Source organism: Phaseolus vulgaris, chromosome 11 (genome assembly GCF_051622355.1).
Source record: "Phaseolus vulgaris cultivar YP4 chromosome 11, ASM5162235v1, whole genome shotgun sequence".
NCBI lineage: Eukaryota > Viridiplantae > Streptophyta > Magnoliopsida > Fabales > Fabaceae > Phaseolus > Phaseolus vulgaris.
In genome coordinates, this window is record NC_143508.1 from 11,831,402 (window position 1) to 11,849,989 (window position 18,588).

The 18,588-nt window shown below is 34.5% G+C and overlaps 1 protein-coding gene across 7 annotated transcripts; it reads left to right on the forward strand.

Annotated features, from left to right (window-relative positions):
- The first annotated feature begins 12,124 nt into the window (after nucleotides 1-12,124).
- LOC137821703 (glutamate receptor 3.4) lies at nucleotides 12,125-18,263 on the forward strand. Of its 7 annotated transcripts, none has more exons than XM_068626431.2 (7): nucleotides 12,125-12,429; nucleotides 12,863-13,228; nucleotides 13,837-15,164; nucleotides 15,316-15,593; nucleotides 15,778-15,809; nucleotides 15,910-16,319; nucleotides 17,367-18,263. In XM_068626431.2, exons 2-7 carry the CDS (start codon nucleotides 12,931-12,933, stop codon nucleotides 17,808-17,810), a joined length of 2,790 nt encoding a protein of 929 aa, XP_068482532.1. In that variant the 5' UTR covers nucleotides 12,125-12,429; nucleotides 12,863-12,930; the 3' UTR covers nucleotides 17,811-18,263. The 7 variants fall into 7 exon arrangements, with proteins under 7 accessions (XP_068482532.1, XP_068482524.1, XP_068482541.1 ...); XM_068626423.2 differs by having other exon boundaries at nucleotides 12,170-12,429; nucleotides 12,854-13,228; XM_068626440.2 differs by having other exon boundaries at nucleotides 12,243-12,429; nucleotides 12,866-13,228.
- Nucleotides 18,264-18,588: the final 325 nt, after the last annotated feature.

The following is an 18,588-nucleotide window of genomic DNA, read 5'->3' on the forward strand; positions in this document are numbered from 1 at the left end:
AAAAGCTTTAGGGTAAAATATTTTATGCTTTCCAACCATATTGTGCAAAATGATTATAATTTGATTTGGGTGTTTATTGTTGTAATTTTGATGTTTACTCCTTTGTAAATGTTTCTTCTATCTTTGGACATGCAAAGATTATGTGGATGAATTAATTTAGATTACTTTGTTAAAGGTTAAGTGTTAGAAGAAATTTTTTAATAGATTAAAAACAATTTAAATCAACTAAAATATTCTTTTAAGTGGTTGAAAAAAAGAAGTTTTATATGTTTTAATTGATTAATTTCACTAACACTTTTATATGGTCTCACATTTAATTGATTAAAATTAGTTTTAATAGATAAATATAACTTCTCTTTACTGATTTTAATGGGTTAGAAACTCAAATTAATCCTTTAGTGTGATGAAAATTTTAATGGATTTAATTTAGCTTTAATGGATTACTTCTATTAGTTATATAGGAGAGTTTTCTCAAGCTATTTTCATGGAATCAAAATGAGAAAATTCTATAATATTTTCAAACATCTTAAGGAGTGTTATGTAGTTGTGAAAAACACATTTTACTTTATTGGTTCATTTTACAATATTAAAAGCTTATGTTGGTTCATTTGAACTATTTGTCTAGATATTTTGTTGAGACATTCTAAGTTCCAATATGATTTGTTGAGACACTAAATAATCTATGATTCACTAGATGGTTTAATGACTAGAAAATCATATGTGGGGTTTATGTTTTAATGTTTTGAAGATAATAAAAACTAATTGAATGGAGAATTTAGAAACAAGTAGAATGACTAAAAATGGACAACATTTCATTACTAATTCCAAGTTTTTCCTAAGTTAGTCTCATTTAAGACTTAGCCTAGACTCTTTCTAGTGAATTGGCCTCACCTTTCACTCTCATATATCCTAACTCCACTTCAAACCATTGAAACTCCTCATGAGTTTCTAAGAATGCTTCCGTTCTTCAACTCTCTTTCATCTTCCATCCAAAGAAGAAATCATAAACAAGACTATTAGAAGAAGAGTGTTTTCCATCATTTGGTATCAGAGTTATGGTTGTAAGAGCTAAGTAACTTTTCTCCTATTTTTTTTCTAATTTTTTGTGTTGTTCATATGTTTCCTTAAATGTCTTGAACTTTTTTATCGATTGTTTTGATGTTCTAGTCTCTTTTTTTTTTCCGGTTCAAATAATCTAGTTCATCTTGAACCTCCATGTTTGTTCCCTTAAGTGCTCTTGTGTATGTGTTCTATTGATTTTTCTGGAGTCTTTTTCAAATTTGTTTGGTAAAATTTTCTTATAATTGAGTCCATTTGATTTTATGATCATGAATGTTTTGTCTAAAGTCATGTTTAGTCTCAATATGTCATAAACTCCATTAGTTGAGCTTTTGAATGATAATGTTATGCTACTAACTTTCAGCCTAAATACTTTGCTTAAGCTCACTCTCTAGGTTAGTCTCCTTGATAGCCTCCCCTAGACTTTTTTCTAATGAATGGGCCTAACCTTTCATTATCCATTTCCACCTCTCTTCCACTTCAAAATTTAGAACTCCTATTGAGTTTTAAGCTTTTTCAAACTTCGATCCAATCCATACTCCACTCCATTTGGTAAAGACACTTCAATGTACGCTTAAGGTCATTCCAATACAAAACTGGAGGGTCATTATGGAGGCTTCTTTCTCTTTCTAGAGAAGTCCACCAATACATGACATACCCTGAAAGTTTAATGTGGCCAATGATACTTTTCTTTCATCACTAACTTGGTGACAGGAAAATAATTATTCTACCTTCATCTACCAATCAAGGTAGACTTCAACATCTTCCTTACAATAAAATGGAGGTAAGTCAACTTTGGCTTCTTTAAATTTTACTTCCTTTTTATGCTTTCGAAGGGGGTGTTCGTAATATTCATCAATCCTTAAACTACCCTCCTCAAAATGAGTGACCTCTAACCTAGAGCTCTTGTGAGAACTATTTTTCTTCCTATTTTTTTTGTTGTTGTAATAATTCATCTTTTCCTCTCAATATAGAACAACAAGGTGTGCTTCTCTTTCAATTCTTTCTTTTTCTTTTTGAAGCACATCTTGTTGTCTCCACAGCTGAAGTGATTGAAGATCCTGAAATATTTGTTTCAAAAGTTTTCTAAAAGAAATTGAATCACTTCCACTATGGTGAGAAGAATGTCTTGACATTTTAAGGTTTGTGTTAGAAGGTTTTTCACAAAAGAAAGTAGGCTCAACACACAAGGTAGGTTCCCAAGAAAGAAAGGTGAATCACAGTGAGTGTACTTCACAAATTTTCTTCTAATGAGAAACACTCAAAACACAAGAAAGATTTCTTTAATAAAAACTAAAAGAAATTAAACACTCTACAATTTAAAATGCACAATTTAAATCTAAGTGGGTCTTAAGGTGAGGCTTGTTGGTAATTAGATCCTTCAAGACACACTCACCATCTAAACGTTCTAGCTAATTAAGTAATTAAAAAAAACCTTTTAGGATATGGAAGAACACCAAAGACTCTTCCAAGACACTTAAAGTTAGCATATGGCCATTTACAAAAATTGGAAAGAAAATTAACAAAATAATAAAGTTCTTTTAAGCTTTTCTCTCTTTAGTGTTTCATCTCCTTTTTCCTTTACACTCGATGCCTCTCCTTAGGGTGTTCATCCTTAAAATTCCTCCTCCTTCTTTTACGATTATACCTAGTCAATTAGCTTCACAATCCACAAACAACTCCACCAAGAAATTTTGATCCAATTCAAAAATGGTCAAGAAATATCAAAGCAAGAAAAACCTAATTTGAATTGACAACTCAAAAGAGTATAGAGAAGACAAAACACAAGGAGCATCAAAAATTGAGTTGATCAAGGAATTAAATCAAGCAAATAAAGTAGGCACACCAAAAGAGTTAGCTAAGATAGGCACTAGAATAGAATACAAAACAAAAATAACAAACAAATTCTAGAGTATTTTTGGCAGTAGTACTTCTCATATTTATTAATTTTTTTCTACAATGAATTCGGCCTTGGATTTTTTTTCTCAACTTGTTAACTCAAAATATGAATTGGACATAAAATCTTTGGACAAAATCACCACTGAACAAGTCAAAATAGACCGAGAGAAAACACTAAATTTTCAGGTTTCGTTTTCAGTGCTAACATCTTGACTCTTTAGATTTATCATTTTTTTCTGCTTTGAATTAGGATGCACCTTTTTAAAACAACATCAATAACACATTGAAGTATTCAATTCCAAATCATCACTTGAAAATACGACATATTTTTTTAAACAAAATTTATAGTCTAGTACTAATAATAAACAGATTTCCAATCAACGAGAAGAATCCTAAAGAATTTCAATGATTGAAACAAAAAAATAACAAGACACAATGGAAAACTAACTCTAAAGATGATCACTAATTATCTAATGGCAATCAATGAACTCAAACGTGAAAAGAGAAAAAACCCAACAACACATATGATACAGTCTACTAAATGCAAAAGTTTAAACACAAAACAATCGGTTAAACTAGGGGTTTAAGACATGTAAAGGAATAACACGACTTTATACAACAATAAATGTATCTTAAAATGAAAATACAACAAATGTAAGATAACTCTAATGAACAAAAATGAATAAAGACTCAAGTAAATGCAAAACTACACAGTTACACTTAAGGAGATTCCTAAAAGCTCAAACAAGAAGGTTCAAGTAAGAATAATGAGTTTGAACTAAATGAAAGAGACAATGAAACAATATAATTGATGAAAGGTCACTAAAACAAGCTCAAGACATGTAAAACATATTGAAGACAACACAAAATAAGAGAAACAAAAACTTAGAAGAAGAAAATCACTTATCTTATCAAAACCAAGGCTCAGATACCAAATGATGACCTTCTCCTTCTAGCTTTGTGTAGTTTCTTGAATTTGGATGGAGTAGAATGGAAGAGTGGTTGTGAAACCTTGAAGAAGATGAAGAAATGCATTGTGAATTGAAGTGGAAGAGTGGAAGTGCCTAGTGAAAAGTTGGACCAATTCACTAAAAAATAGGTTTAGGAGAGACTAATTAGAAGACTACCTTAGAAAAATAGCATATGGATAATAGTGTTATGTTACCAACTTTTAGCGTAAACACTTGCTTAATAAAAGATTAAAGAGAATTGAGAAATAAAAAACGTGGAAGAATATAGTTGACTGATAATCAATAATGATTTATTAAGAAATGACGTTTTAAAATGTCATAATTTTTAATTACAATTCATAAAAATTCCTCATTAAAAATATATTTAATGTTGAACCATATATCATTGCTCATAAATGATAGCATATCAAACATTTACTACATGAACTAATAAAAAGGCTTATAAAAGACTTGACATGATACATATATAATTAGAATATATAATTAGAATCATGCTATGTTACTTAAAGCTTTTGAGCTGATCATTTTCATAAAAAAAAAGTATTAATTCAAACAAATGTTCCCTACTTAAATTAGTTTCTATTAGATTCCAAACTTTGAGTTCCTTTACTTATCTTCATCCAAATTACATGAAGTGTAACTTAAATATATTATATATTAGTTATTATTTACAAATCAATTAATAATAGAGACCAAATCTAATAACTCATTTATTTTTTTATCATATACCTTCAATAAATTATTCGTTTACAACACATATAAAAACCTAATATAATTACATCATTTTATTAAAAAATAAAGTTAAGAGACTTAATTTAATTCACTTATTTAATACTTATATTTAGTTTCTTGTACTTTATTCTTTAACTCGCCTACTTGTACTTGAGTATCAAATACCATTTAAAAATGAACTTCCTTTTATATTCTTCTTATTTCTCATTAGTAATACTTAGGAAACGTCACTCGTGTTAGACACACGTACCAGATACCGTCACTTGTAGGATACGTATCGGTGAAGTGTCCAATTCAAAAAATATATGTTGAATTTTTTACAATTCTAACACAATTTTAAAAAAGACAAATACATTAATTTTCTAAAAACTAAAACTTATTGTATAAATTTTTATTATGATTATAAAAATAAGGAACAAATCCTCTTGAACCAACGATAAGAAAAATTGAAAGATACTTATGCATATAAAACATTATTGTCAATTTATATTGTTCTTGTCGGTTGATCTGGTCGTCGGTTGACTTCAGGTTGAATACCCCCTTCTGGATTTACCTCTCCTAGAGCCGAGTTCAGGCCTGCCTGTTGCACTAGAATAAGGCTCTGTTGGGATAGAAGGCGCCCTACCTTTTGATTGCATTCCGACAATCAAGTTAGTAAGGGCTCACCGAAAGCAACTAGTTAAGAAAATGTCTCAAATACCACGTACCTTTGTCTAGAGACTTACTCTCCTTTTATTGTCGCACATCAACATGCAACCATTCGCCCTGGAGATAAGCAACTCTTAACTGAAAATATTCTAAGCACGTTAATCTTTTATCTCTAACAAAAAAACCACCTGCCACGGGCACCAATGATCTTCAGGTGTCATCCGCAGGCCCACTTTCTGTTAGCAACGTATCACCCTACTTTAATAGGGTTATAGCAACTAGCCACGTGTAATAAATATGCAAAAAAACACATGCAACCGAAAAATATCGCCTCAATCATAGCAACATGCACAATAATAACAATATTATATTTAACAAGATTATATTCACCGTCCTCAACGTATCTCTAAGCAGGTGTATAAAATTACTTTGTGTAACAACCCCGCTACATGCTCTAGGCCTGTCCTGGAAAAAGGGCCATCCGCACAGGGCTTATCTAGGCCCAATCGTCAGAGCTGACCTCACACATTCAAAAGAACCGAGCATCCAATCGTTTTGCCGAGAACCGAGTACTGGTCAGTACATAAGCCCCCTAGGCTCGAGCTGAGTTTGGCTAAGCAAAAAGCCTCTTGAGTACCCTTGGTCGCTGATGTGACAATTTCTCAAAGGTAGGTGGGGCGCGGCGCACGAAGCGTCTTTGAAGTGACATTTTACTATACGCGACCCCACACACACACGTGTCTTAGCACTAGTGGCAGCGTAACTCAACCGTTTCGAAATCCCTCTTCTCTCAAAACTTTGTTTCAGAAAACACTAAAACCCCCAAAACCCTTCAAACTTTCACATTTCCTTATCACTTAGAGCTTCTCACTCGTTCCTTCTCATTTCTCCAAGCTTTCCTTCTTCCGACAAAAGGTACTCATTTTTCTCATATCAACTTTTTATCTTTCATAAACGTATGCTCTGCCTGGGACCATTCTATTTTCACCCATTTATGCTTTCGCTTGACACTGATTAATCGCATGTTGTCATATGAGTTCCTGTATGCATGACTGGTTCTGTTTCTCTGTTCTTTTATTGTTTTTATGATGTGTTGGGTCTGAGATATTTTCCGCTTTTTTGCATGTGATTGTGTTTAGATGTAACCCTCCATGGATTATAAATCCTTGTACCCCTGGACACTGCTAAACCTCCTTATCGAAACCTCTTTCTATAGCTCCCATGAAAAGATAGTAACCCTTAGGAAAAGTAAGTGCCACTTCGACAAAGAAGATGATTGTATTTTCTTAGTCCTTTGTGCGGTAGATGAGCCAGTATGTTGCGATGAAGCCATATCCCCAAACAAACCCTTTTGCTACTTCTATGCCACTGTTTTAAAAGAGTCCTTCTTCATCGTCCTCAGTCAGTCTTTGAAAAAGAACTTTTGACCGAGCTCAATGTAGCTCCTGCCCAACTACATCCCAATAGTTGTGCATTTGTTTGTGTCTTTTCCATTCTTTGTGACCAGCTCGGTGTCCCACCCTCTGTTGGCGTGTTCCTTTACCTCTTCGAGGTGAAGAAATTAAAGTGTCAACTCTGGGTCTCTGTAAATAGCGTTTCTTGAAAGGGAATCCTTACCCTCTTCCAATCCTCTTACAAAAATTTCAAAGGCCACTTCCTCAAGGTCCGAGCTAACAAGAAGCACCCTGACCTCCTAGATGGTTTTCCCCTATACTGGACTGAAAAACCCAACTTCAAGGTTACTCGGCGCCTAGACAAGTTAGCTCCTGCTGATCAGGAGGTTTGCAAATTTTTCACAAGCCTCCTAGTAGCCTTCGATACTGCCTACCTTTTGGCCAACGAATTTGACCCAGACTCTTTAAAGCGTAGCACCGATACACCTTTTCCCCTTTAACCTTAGAGAATAAAATCTTTGCTTTGACCAATCTTTTTTGTGTTTTCCTTGTAGATAGGATGTTAGCTCTTTTAACAAGGAGGACCTATTGAAGATGGCCACAAAGGCAAAGATGGCCAGCCATTTGCCTTTGAAGGCGGCAGTCACCCTTACTTCCTCTGAGGATGACAAGGACACCACCTCGGGTTTTGTCTTCACCAGGAAAAGAGGGAGAGCTCGTGCCATCAACCCAATGCCTTCTCCTTCTTGGGGCCAGGCGGCTTCGAACGCGACCCCTCCTCTGCAACCCTCTACCGCCCTTCTTGCCACACCGAGTCGTCTTGAAGGGGGTGTAGAGAGCTCAAGGAGGAAGGGTTTTATGTGACTCTGATGTCGACATCACCTCCTACCTGGAGGATTCCTTGTTGCGCCCTGAAGATGAAGAAAGGATGGGGGGTCACCATGTACTGCAAGAGGCCATGAAGCAGTTTGGGCAAGCTTTGGCCACAAGTTGCTTGGTCGCGAAGAAACTGCGGAGCCAAGAAGCTGTCATCGAACAAGAGAAACAAGATACTCTACAGAAGATGGCGAGCTTGCAACAAGAAATTCAAAGCCTCTGAGCCCTCCATCAGCAAACTGAGCGACTTTTGGAGGCCAAGACTAAGGAGGCCGCTGAGCAAGCGACTCGCCTGGCAGATCGTTTGTCAACTTGCAACAAGAGCTTGTCCAGAAGGACAAGTTTTTTGCTGACGAGGTTGAGGTCTACAAAGGGGAAGTTGCTCAAGCTTTCTTGGTGGGATTCGAGGTTGCTGTCGAGCAAGCCTCCAGCCCCCACCCGAGCTTGGACTTCTATCAACTAGGGCAAATAAAAGAGTCATGGACGACCAACTAGTAGAAGGAGATTGACTATGGTGTAATTATGAACTATTTGCATATTCTAACTTTGTTATGATTTTCATGTGTCAACGCCTTAGCTCTTTACTTATGCATACCGTGTTTTACTTTCAACTAGTTCAAGTAGCTTATGATAATGCGCGTACACGCTTAAGTATACCTAATCACATAACTCGTTTTTAGCGTTAGCAAATCAAAAGTTTAACGAAACTAACCTTTTGCCGAACCATTTACCATAGTCTTCACAGGTTAATGCTTGTCAAGGTAGTGTTTTACCTTGAATCCGCCAAATGTCGCCTTGCACGACGCGTGTTTAGGAGGCTGGCAACACCTGAGCGCCAATCATACGTTCCACCTACGCAACTACCTCATCTCAGTGTCTCTACTCGGGTGTTTCTCACGTACCGAGCTAATTTACCATGCGTCAACTGAACGACCTATCTATGCAACTTCACTCATCCCACAGAGCGTCTAGACCCGAGTGATCACTTTCACACCGAGTTAGCCCAACTTATTCTGTGCCGGTCTGGATGAGGCATCTATGCAACTTTACCTGTAGTGCGACTTCCTAAGGAAGGTCGATTTATCTGCCAATGGTAATCAATTGCTCACACGACCTTTTCTCGAAGAAATCCTCCGAGGAAAAGGTCGTTGCATCATGCATCATAATCAAACAAGAAAGGCAAAAGAAAGCAACAACATCTTGTAAACAACCTTTTATTAGGTGACCTCATTAAAAAACTCTCCTCAAGAAAAAAAGAGCATCACCTTTCAGCATCATTTTTTTAACTGCAGATATCAAATGAATTAACTAAAATAAAACTTGAGGTTAGCAGCATTCCATGTTCGAGGGGTGGGTCCTCCCTCCAAGGTCTCTAACAGGTATGCACCATTCCCGAGTACTTCAACTTCGCGAAACGGTCTTGTCCACTTTGGAGACAACTTATTCTCCAACTGGTAAGAATGAGGTTTCCGCATTACCAAGTTGACAACCTAGAATTGTCGAAGTCTGACCTTGGTTCTCTGTCTCAGCTCGACTCTTCTTTTCAATGCCTCAAACTTCGTCTAGTAAGTCTAGACTATTTTATTAAGAATGTTTTAATATAAATATAATTAATGAAATAAATATAATAGATTATGTTTTAAATAAAAATAAATATTATTTTTAATTAAAACCTTATAAACAAGTGCTTAAAAAGTAACTGCTTTAACTATATTTTGGACATGAATTTATGCTACAAGTGAATCTAATGTTATGTTAGGAAAGGAGAAATAATATTGAGAAAAAAAAGAAAGAAAAGAAAGAAGAAAAGAAATAAAATAAAAATAATTTGATGAAAAAATAAAGAAAAAATATTTTTATTATAATATCATATTATTTTACTTATTATTTATTTAGATATAATATAATCAATTATTTAACATGAAATTATATATTATTGTCATCCTTTTTCACATTTTAGAAAAATGACGTGAATTTTATTATGATTATTTTCACTTTTACACCTAATAACTATTCTTAACTACTCTCCTTTTTCATTCTTAACTAGTTTTTTTTTTTCGTTCTTTTTACCACCTTTTCACGTTTACAGTGAGAAATCAAATCAAATTTTAAAACTTTGTATGCTCTATTTGATAACTAGGAAATAGAGGGAGTGAAGAATAATAAAAAACAGAAAACCAATAAAAAGATAATATTGACCAATTAATTAGGATAAGGCTTTGACTTAATGGTAAGGAGAGAGAAAAATAAAACAGACCCATCACGTGTGCTTTAAATTTGGCCAGTACGGATAATTTATTCACCCATAAATTACAGTATCCACAGGCCAAAAAAATTAATAAAATAATTAATATACAAACTTTTCTTTGTAATATAGTTGGTCTTGAAAGAGAAAAAGAAAGAGACTAATAGGTAGGGCAATTATTCCTTCATCTCCATCAAATAAAATAAGTAAAATGATAATTTTATTTATTTCTTCATCTTTTTCTTTTTCTTTTCCGCAGCTTCTAACCTCTAGCGTGCCGTTAGACTACCGTTTTCAAAAAAATCGTTACAACAACTTTCACGTCCACCATCACCGTTATACTAGTATCTTTAGTGTTTAAGTAAAATTTTCTTTTATCAAATTATACAATCTAAAATATAAATTAATAAATTTATTATATTTCAGATTTAAAAATTTAAAATATAATATATTCTGAAATACAAATAAGAATTTATATTTCGAATTATAAATTTTAAAATATAAATTTGTATTTAAAATGGTATAATTCGAAATACAAATTTTATAATCTAAAATTTATAACTTAAAAATATTAAATTTTGTAATCTAAATTATAAAGTTTAAAATACAAAATTTACATTTTAAATGGTAAAACTTAAAATAGATAATTTTGATATTTTTAAAATATGGGAGTCCAAGAAACTATGAAGGTGCAAATGGTCAAAAATATATTTAAATCTTCGTAAAGTACAATTCAACAAATTGACAAAATGTGTAAAAGATAAACAAATAAACAGAATGAGAACTGTGAAAGAAAAGCATATAAACACACTTTTTTGTATTTAATTTGTTTATCTTTTTCGGAGTTTCTGGTTCTCCACTTTGTTAATGCATTTCACATAAATCTCTTTCAGGTCACCGTTTCAACTTTAGTGTGTCACTTTCCCTCCAAAAAGAAGAAGAAGAAAAAAAGCTTTATCGATGTATAACTACCTCTCAAAGCTTTTACGTTTCAATTTGATTCAGAGTTTTCATTTTCAGTCTCTACTCTTTCTCTTTTTTAATTGCGAATTTTTACTTTTTATTTTTTATTCCTTTTCGGGTTTATGTTAATACGTTGAATCAAGATTAATCCGTTAACGGTGTTATAAGTCAATAAAGAAATTTGAGTAATGATTAAATTCAGGAATTTAGAAAAAAAAAATTAGTTAAATTAATTAACAACAACTTTATGGAAGAAAAAAAAACTCTTTCCTCCGAAAATGATTTAGGACAGCTGTCGGTACAGATAACTAAACGCACAAAAAAAAGATTATGCTAATGTAACAGTTAATTAAAGAACTAAGAGATAACTATAGTATTCAACTAGACCAAAATTTAATCGCTAATAATTGCATTATAATAAATAGCTATCATAAATTATATTTTTTTTGTATTAATAGTTATGAACGTTAAAAGTATTAATTAATGTGTGAACCGTATAATGTATAGCCGCCAGTATCTTTTATAAATTCTTCAATCATTCTCTTTATGCCATCGTAAGATAGTTTTAAAGTCTAAACTGTCATTATCAGACGCCATTAAGAAATTAGGAAACAGATATATCTTATAAACAAATTATTCTATCAATGCAAGACAATAAATGTTGGTTTAATTAATTAAATACTTAAATAAATATATTTCGACATTTTAAGAATAAATTAAGAATATAATTAGAAGTAATCGTATTAATCTAATATTCACGAGAATGTAATTTATTCTTATAAATAAATTAACCAATATCGTATTATTATATATGTTTATTAATATTTATCACTGTATGATATACGAATTTTAACTTAAAAACATGAAGATCTTTTTGCATTCTTAACCTTTCACCAAAATTAAGGATGAAAATCCATTGGTAGCATATAACAGATAACAGAAGACAATTTCTTCCCAAACCTTGTCTAAGAACAAAAATATATTTCCAACCAACATTTTATTTTATTTTATTTCAGCATGCAAGATGCAACGACAATGGTGTGAAAAATGGGAGGCATGAGGATGACTCACAAAGTCACAACCAAACTAATTTTTCTCAATCTTTAGTCCTCCCATGACAGTTCTCTACACTTCCTCCCAAGATATTTATGGTCATTGCTTTGTCTTCATTCACAGCTACATTATTATATTTTGTTAAACCCTTTTGATTATTTTAAATATTACTTTTAAAACTTTTAATATGGTTTACACTTTCGGAATATTTTCATTTTTCCTTATTAACCAATAAAGCAATAACCAGTATGTACATGTCCTATCACTTTTGATTGGTTGGAATTGTTGATGCAAAATATCAACCAAAAATGAGAGACAGTGTAGTTTCCAAGTCTCAATTCTTAAAAAAATTGTCTCATATACTTTTTTTCTTCTATTAATTACAACAACTGAAAAACAAATGAACACAGTTGATTCCATAGTGCAAAGTAGAAAATGTCTTTAAGCACCACGACATTTGTAATGAATATGCTTGAAATTCTTTTCTGGAACCTAAGACACAGTAACTTCCCTCTTCAGCTGGTTATGTTCCAATGTTTCAGAACAAGACTGTTCTAAGCTTTTTTATCTCTTCAAGTCTGGTCTTGAGGTAACCTCAGATATTCTCTTCTTCCTAACGTGTTATCTAGGATTCTGACTCATATTATATTGCTTTATTTTATTAACATCTATCAATTAATAAATTAAACATGTGGGTTTAACTTCTCCAAAGCACCAACCTTTATTTTACGGTTTCAGTGGCTTATCTTTTGGAATTTCTGGGCATAATTGGACTATTGTGATTTGTGGTTCATTCATGCATATTTAGAATCACCAAAAGTACGGACATGGAACTTTTCTTGTTGAGTGCGGAATCCTAGTCTTATAGGCTAAACCACCCAAAACATGGATGGAATCTTTGGGTTCATGGAGTATGAGTTGTTCTTCCTTGTTGTTCCAAATATGATGGTGCTTACTTATGCTTATTTTTTCTGCTGTTCCTGAAATGGTTTTGCAACATGACTGGTTCTTAGTTCTCTCAGCAGAATGGTGGTATAAACTGAAGAACTGAAGCCGAAAGTTGCTCACGAAGGAAGGTCCTCTTGGAAGCATGGTTATGGGGAAAACATTGTTCCTCTTGGTTTTGTGCTTGTGGATTCCCTTGGAAGTGATGGGGAGGAAAGAACCTTCCTCAGCTACCAGTGTGAATTCCATTGTTTCTTCAAGGCCGAAGGTTGTGAAATTTGGAGCCCTCTTCCCTGTGGATTCTGTCATTGGAAGATCTGCTTTACCTGCAATTTTGGCTGCTGTTAAAGATGTTAATTCTAGCACGAGCATTCTCCCTGGCATTGACCTGCAAGTTATTTTGCACAGTACAAATTGCAGTGCGTTTCTTGGAACAATGGAAGGTATTTTCCAAAGCTTGAAATTTCAGCAGCTATCTCTTTCACCGATTGTTTTTACTTCAAATTTATCTCAACAATTTATGTATGTTCAAATGGTCAAGATTTATTCTTCCTCCCGTTTGTGCTCTCATGGTCCCTGGAATATGAGATGAGCTAATTTCACCATTCTATTCCAAGTGGTTGGTAAAGTTTAGCTTTATTTAAATATAATCTTGACCACGCATATATAGTTAAATAGTTATAAGATTCGCTCTTCTTATCCCTCGTGGTCTTCCTTCATATCCATTGTTTATTGCAGAATTATCTCTCTTTGAAGTTTGTATATCAATCTTGTTAAGTCACATCTTTCATGACTATCTGCTACTAGAAAATCTTTAACGGACCAAAAACTATGCTTGATTAATATTTATGAAATAACCCATAATAGTACTCCTAGCATTTAGGTACTATTAGTGCTAGTTTCCAATAAAATTGTTAACAGAGGTCAAAACTTTAATTAGATTCTGATTGGAGATCAACAGCAAAAGCTATGTATGTAAGTTTTGTCCTGATATCCTCTCTTTGAGGAGGGGGTTAGTAAACAGGCTTGATTAATCTTGTTGATCATGTAGCTCTGCAGTTGATGGAGAATGATGTGGTTGCTGTTGTTGGTCCGCTATCATCTGGAATAGCTCATATAATCTCTCATGTTGTTAATGAACTCCATGTACCTCTTCTGTCGTTTGGGGCAACTGACCCCACTCTATCTTCTCTACAATACCCATATTTTATCCGCACTACTCAGAACGATTATTTTCAGATGTATGCAGTTTCAGCATTTATTAATTATCACAGATGGAGGGAGGTAATTGCCATCTATGTAGATGATGACAATGGAAGGAATGGAATTTCTGTATTGGGTGATGCACTGTCAAAGAAACGTGGCAAGATCTCTTACAAGGCTGCTTTTTCTCCCGGGGCCTCAGAAAGTGATATCAGTGACTTGTTAAATGAAGTGAATATGATGGAATCCCGAGTCTATGTTCTGCATGTGAATCCTGATACTGGTTTAGCAATCTTCTCTATTGCCAAGAAGCTCAGAATGACGGGCAGTGGCTATGTTTGGATTTCAACAGATTGGCTTCCTTCAGTGCTGGATTCGTTAGAGTCACCTGATCCTGGCACAATGGATCTCTTACAAGGGATCGTGGCTTTTCGTCATTACATTCCTGATACTGATCCCAAGAATAATCTTCTCTCCAGGTTGAAAAGCCAAAGAGTCAACGAGACTGTAAGCTTCAATTCTTATGCATTTTATGCTTATGATTCTGTTTGGTTAGCAGCTCGTGCTCTTGATGCTTATCTCAACGAAGGTGGAAATATATCTTTTTCTAATGACCCTAAGTTTCAAGACACAAATGGAAGCATGTTGCATTTAGAGTCACTTCGTACCTTTGATGGTGGTCCACAGTTTCTCCAGACAGTTTTGGGAATGAACTTCACTGGTGTGAGTGGTCAAATTGTGTTTGACATGGACAAGAATTTACTTCATCCAGCATATGAAATTCTCAATATTGGTGGTAGTGGATCCCGTAGAATTGGTTATTGGTCTAATCATTCTGGTTTATCAGTTATAGCTCCTGAAACTTTATATCTGAAAAAGCCGTCAAACACATCTTTGCATAGTGTGATATGGCCTGGAGAGGTTACAGCTACACCAAGGGGGTGGGTATTTCCGAACAATGGACAGGCACTTAGGATAGCAGTTCCTAACCGAGTAAGCTACAAGGACTTTGTTTCTAAGGACAAGAACCCACCAGGGGTACAAGGCTATTGCATTGACGTCTTTGAAGCAGCCATAAAATTGTTGCCTTACCCTGTCCCACGAAAATACATGTTATTTGGAAATGGTAAAAGGAATCCTAGCTACAACGACCTTGTGGAACAAGTTGCACAAAATGTGAGTTTCTAAATCTTATGTTACTACCATTGATAATGTACGTATGGTCAAAAAAGGACTGCACGTAGCAATAATGTGGAAAGCTGATCCTTTCCTAGATATGGTTTTCAAATTCTGATAGTTTTGTTAATTTGGTCCTTTCCTTGTTCAGAACTTTGATGCAGTTGTTGGAGATGTTACAATAGTCACAAATAGGACAAGGATTCTGGATTTTACTCAACCTTTCTTGCCATCAGGGCTTGTTGTTGTTGTTCCTTTTGAGGAGCAGAAGTCAAGCCCTTGGTCTTTCCTTGAGCCATTCACTACTGAAATGTGGTGTGTCACTGGTGCTTTTTTTCTTTTTGTTGGAAGTGTTGTATGGATTCTTGAGCACCGGCTCAATCCTGACTTCCGGGGTTCACCGAGGAAACAACTTATAACAGTGTTTTGGTTAGTATTCTCTGCCCATTTGAAAGCCTTTTTCTGAATCTTTTCGTGGATCTTAAAAGCCCCTTTGTGATGAACCTGTGTATTGCCAGGGTGTGTGACATTGCATCCCTTGCTTTACCATTGTAGTGCATTACTTTAACATCCAGTAAAATATTTTTATTAAAATGAATTCCTTTTTTTGCAGGTTTAGTTTCTCAACAATGTTTTTCTCTCACAGTACGTATCCTAAAGATTCTCTTTCACTCCCTCTTCAATTTTTACCTGCAATTGTCCTTGTTTTGTATTGTACATGATGAAATTCGTTGACCTGACACAGGGGAGAACACTGTGAGTGGACTTGGACGATTGGTGCTAATCATATGGCTCTTTGTGGTGCTGATCATAAATTCAAGCTACACAGCTAGCTTGACCTCTATCCTCACTGTGCAACAACTGTCATCTCAAATTGTAGGAATTGACAGCTTGATCTCAAGTACTGAACCGATTGGAATTCAAGATGGTTCATTTGCACGGAAGTATCTTGTAGATGACCTCCATATAGCTGAATCTAGAATAGTTACGTTGAAAAACATGGAGGATTATATTAATGCCCTTCAGCGAGGCCCTAAAGCTGGAGGGGTTGTGGCAGTTGTTGATGAGCTTCCTTACATTGAGGTCTTGATGTCCAGCAGTCACTGTAAGTTCAGAATTGTTGGCCAGGAGTTCACTAAAAGTGGCTGGGGATTTGTGAGTATCTCTATTTGCATGTCTGTTGTTAAGGGTTCCATATGTTCATATCTACTGTACATTATTTTTGTTTGGATTGATGACTAATCACAATATCCTTAAGAATACAATGTTGTTTTTATGTTATGACGCCTGGTTTCATCTTACTTGAAAGGACACTAAACTAGAGTAAAAGTAGATGTGTGTTTGATTTTCTTCGTAAACAATTTTTACATTATTCAGTAATGAAATTCTCATCCAAAACCTATTCAAGTTTTGAAAATAGACAAGTATTCTGAAAAACAGAAGCAGCTGAGATGTTTGCTCATCTTGTTCTTCTGTTTTCATTATGTTCAACCTCTCAGTTCCAAACTATTCTCTGGACCTTGTACCACCCTCCACTCACTAGCTATCTAGCAATCTGAACAACCTTCTTTGAAAATAGAAATCAACCACACCATATGCCATTAAGTATTTCATTTACTCCTAGAAGAAAATATCTTGAGTTAGTTTGTTACATAATGTCCTCTCTGAGACCGAATATCCCCTATCAAGTCCCTTCTATTTTCTATTTCTACAGTCTTTTAGTTGTCCTTTCGAATATGTCGGTGAGGGTATGGTACCTGCCACTCCAACGCTCAAAATGAATATTTGATTATTTAGTTCATAATTGAAACAGTCATTACCTTTTACGATAGAGATCCCTTCTATTTATACTTTATACTTTTCTATTGGGATAATGTAGACTTAATGATCCCTTAATCATACTTTATCTCTTTAATTAAGCTTAATTTATTTAATATGAAAATTGGCGTGATACTGGTTTTGGCCGAAAGGCCGTGCTACCGGATAAGGTGATCTGCCTTTCGGTTTCTCGATTCCTGGTAGACCACATAATAATTTTATGAGGACACTTCCTATGGAAAATACATAAATGAACAAAGGTATATCGAAAGTTACACATGAATATTCTTTTACTGTCATTGTGCTTGTTGTGTCTATATCTTTGATGTAATATATAGGGAGGATTTTCCAATCATGGTTGACTTGTTGTTTCCCTGACAACAGGCATTCCAGAGGGACTCTCCCCTTGCTGTTGACTTGTCAACAGCCATTCTTCAACTTTCTGAGAGTGGTGACCTGCAAAGGATTCATGACAAATGGCTTAATACAAAGGAGTGTACAACCGTTGAAGTTGATTCAAACAAACTAGCTCTGACAAGCTTCTGGGGCCTCTTTCTTATATGTGGCATTGCATTTTTCATTGCCCTGGTTATTTTCTTTGCTAGAATCTTCTGTCAATATAACAAATTCATCCCAGAGTCTGAAAAAACTGATAAGGAAATTCAACCAGTTAGGCGTTCTAGACGTCCAAGCAGAACTCCTAGCCTGAAGAAGTTGATGGTATTTGTAGATAAAAGGGAAGCAGAAGTCAAAGAGATACTTAGGGAAAACAAAAAAAGGAGACACAGCCAAAGCTTGGATGATCATTCTGTTCCATCAGCCATCTAGTTAACCAACCCTCTCTCATTTTGGTTGGTTTATCTTTTTGTTTTTCTCCTTTTTGGCTACATTAGTGAAATAGTGTTGTCACAAATTAGTCTACACCAGTGAAGGTAAATTCCTTCCTTCCTAGTTAGGAGTTGTGACAGCAAGCAAGACTGTCACCACAACATTATTTAAAAAAAGAACAAAAATGATGCTTTAGTTTGTACCTTTGTTTAGAAAAAGCTTGTGAAGAAAAGGAATACCCTAACCGCAATTCTCATCATTGAATAATGCTTTCATTTTCCAAGCTTTTGGTGGTCCTCTTGTAAGCAAAGTCCTGAAAGGGTTTCAATTTCAAAAGTTTATGTAACCTCTTTGTAAGTTGTTGATATTTTTAATGGGAACATGGTTTATGCAGACCCTTTATTAGTGAAAAGTTGTCTTGAAAAATGAAAAGAAAGTAGCAATTAAATTCAAGCTTCATATGATCTTATGCAATCACTACAAGTATTCTCAATGGCCCTTCATCCTTCTTATCCAAGATTTTGGTTGAATATGAAAAATAAACAAGTTTTTTGTTTTTTTTGCTGTCAACATGATTCTGATATCACGAATCTCCGAGTATGAAATCTCCAAAACCACATTGAATGATTTGGTGATTTCACTACATGGGTTTGTCGCTGGTGAGGTACACATTCATCAAATGGGACCATTGAACACATGTTTTCCAGTGCAACACGTGGTCGATAATGTTGTCTTGTTTCTCAAAAGCCTCTTTTTTTCTCACCAAACTTGAAACATA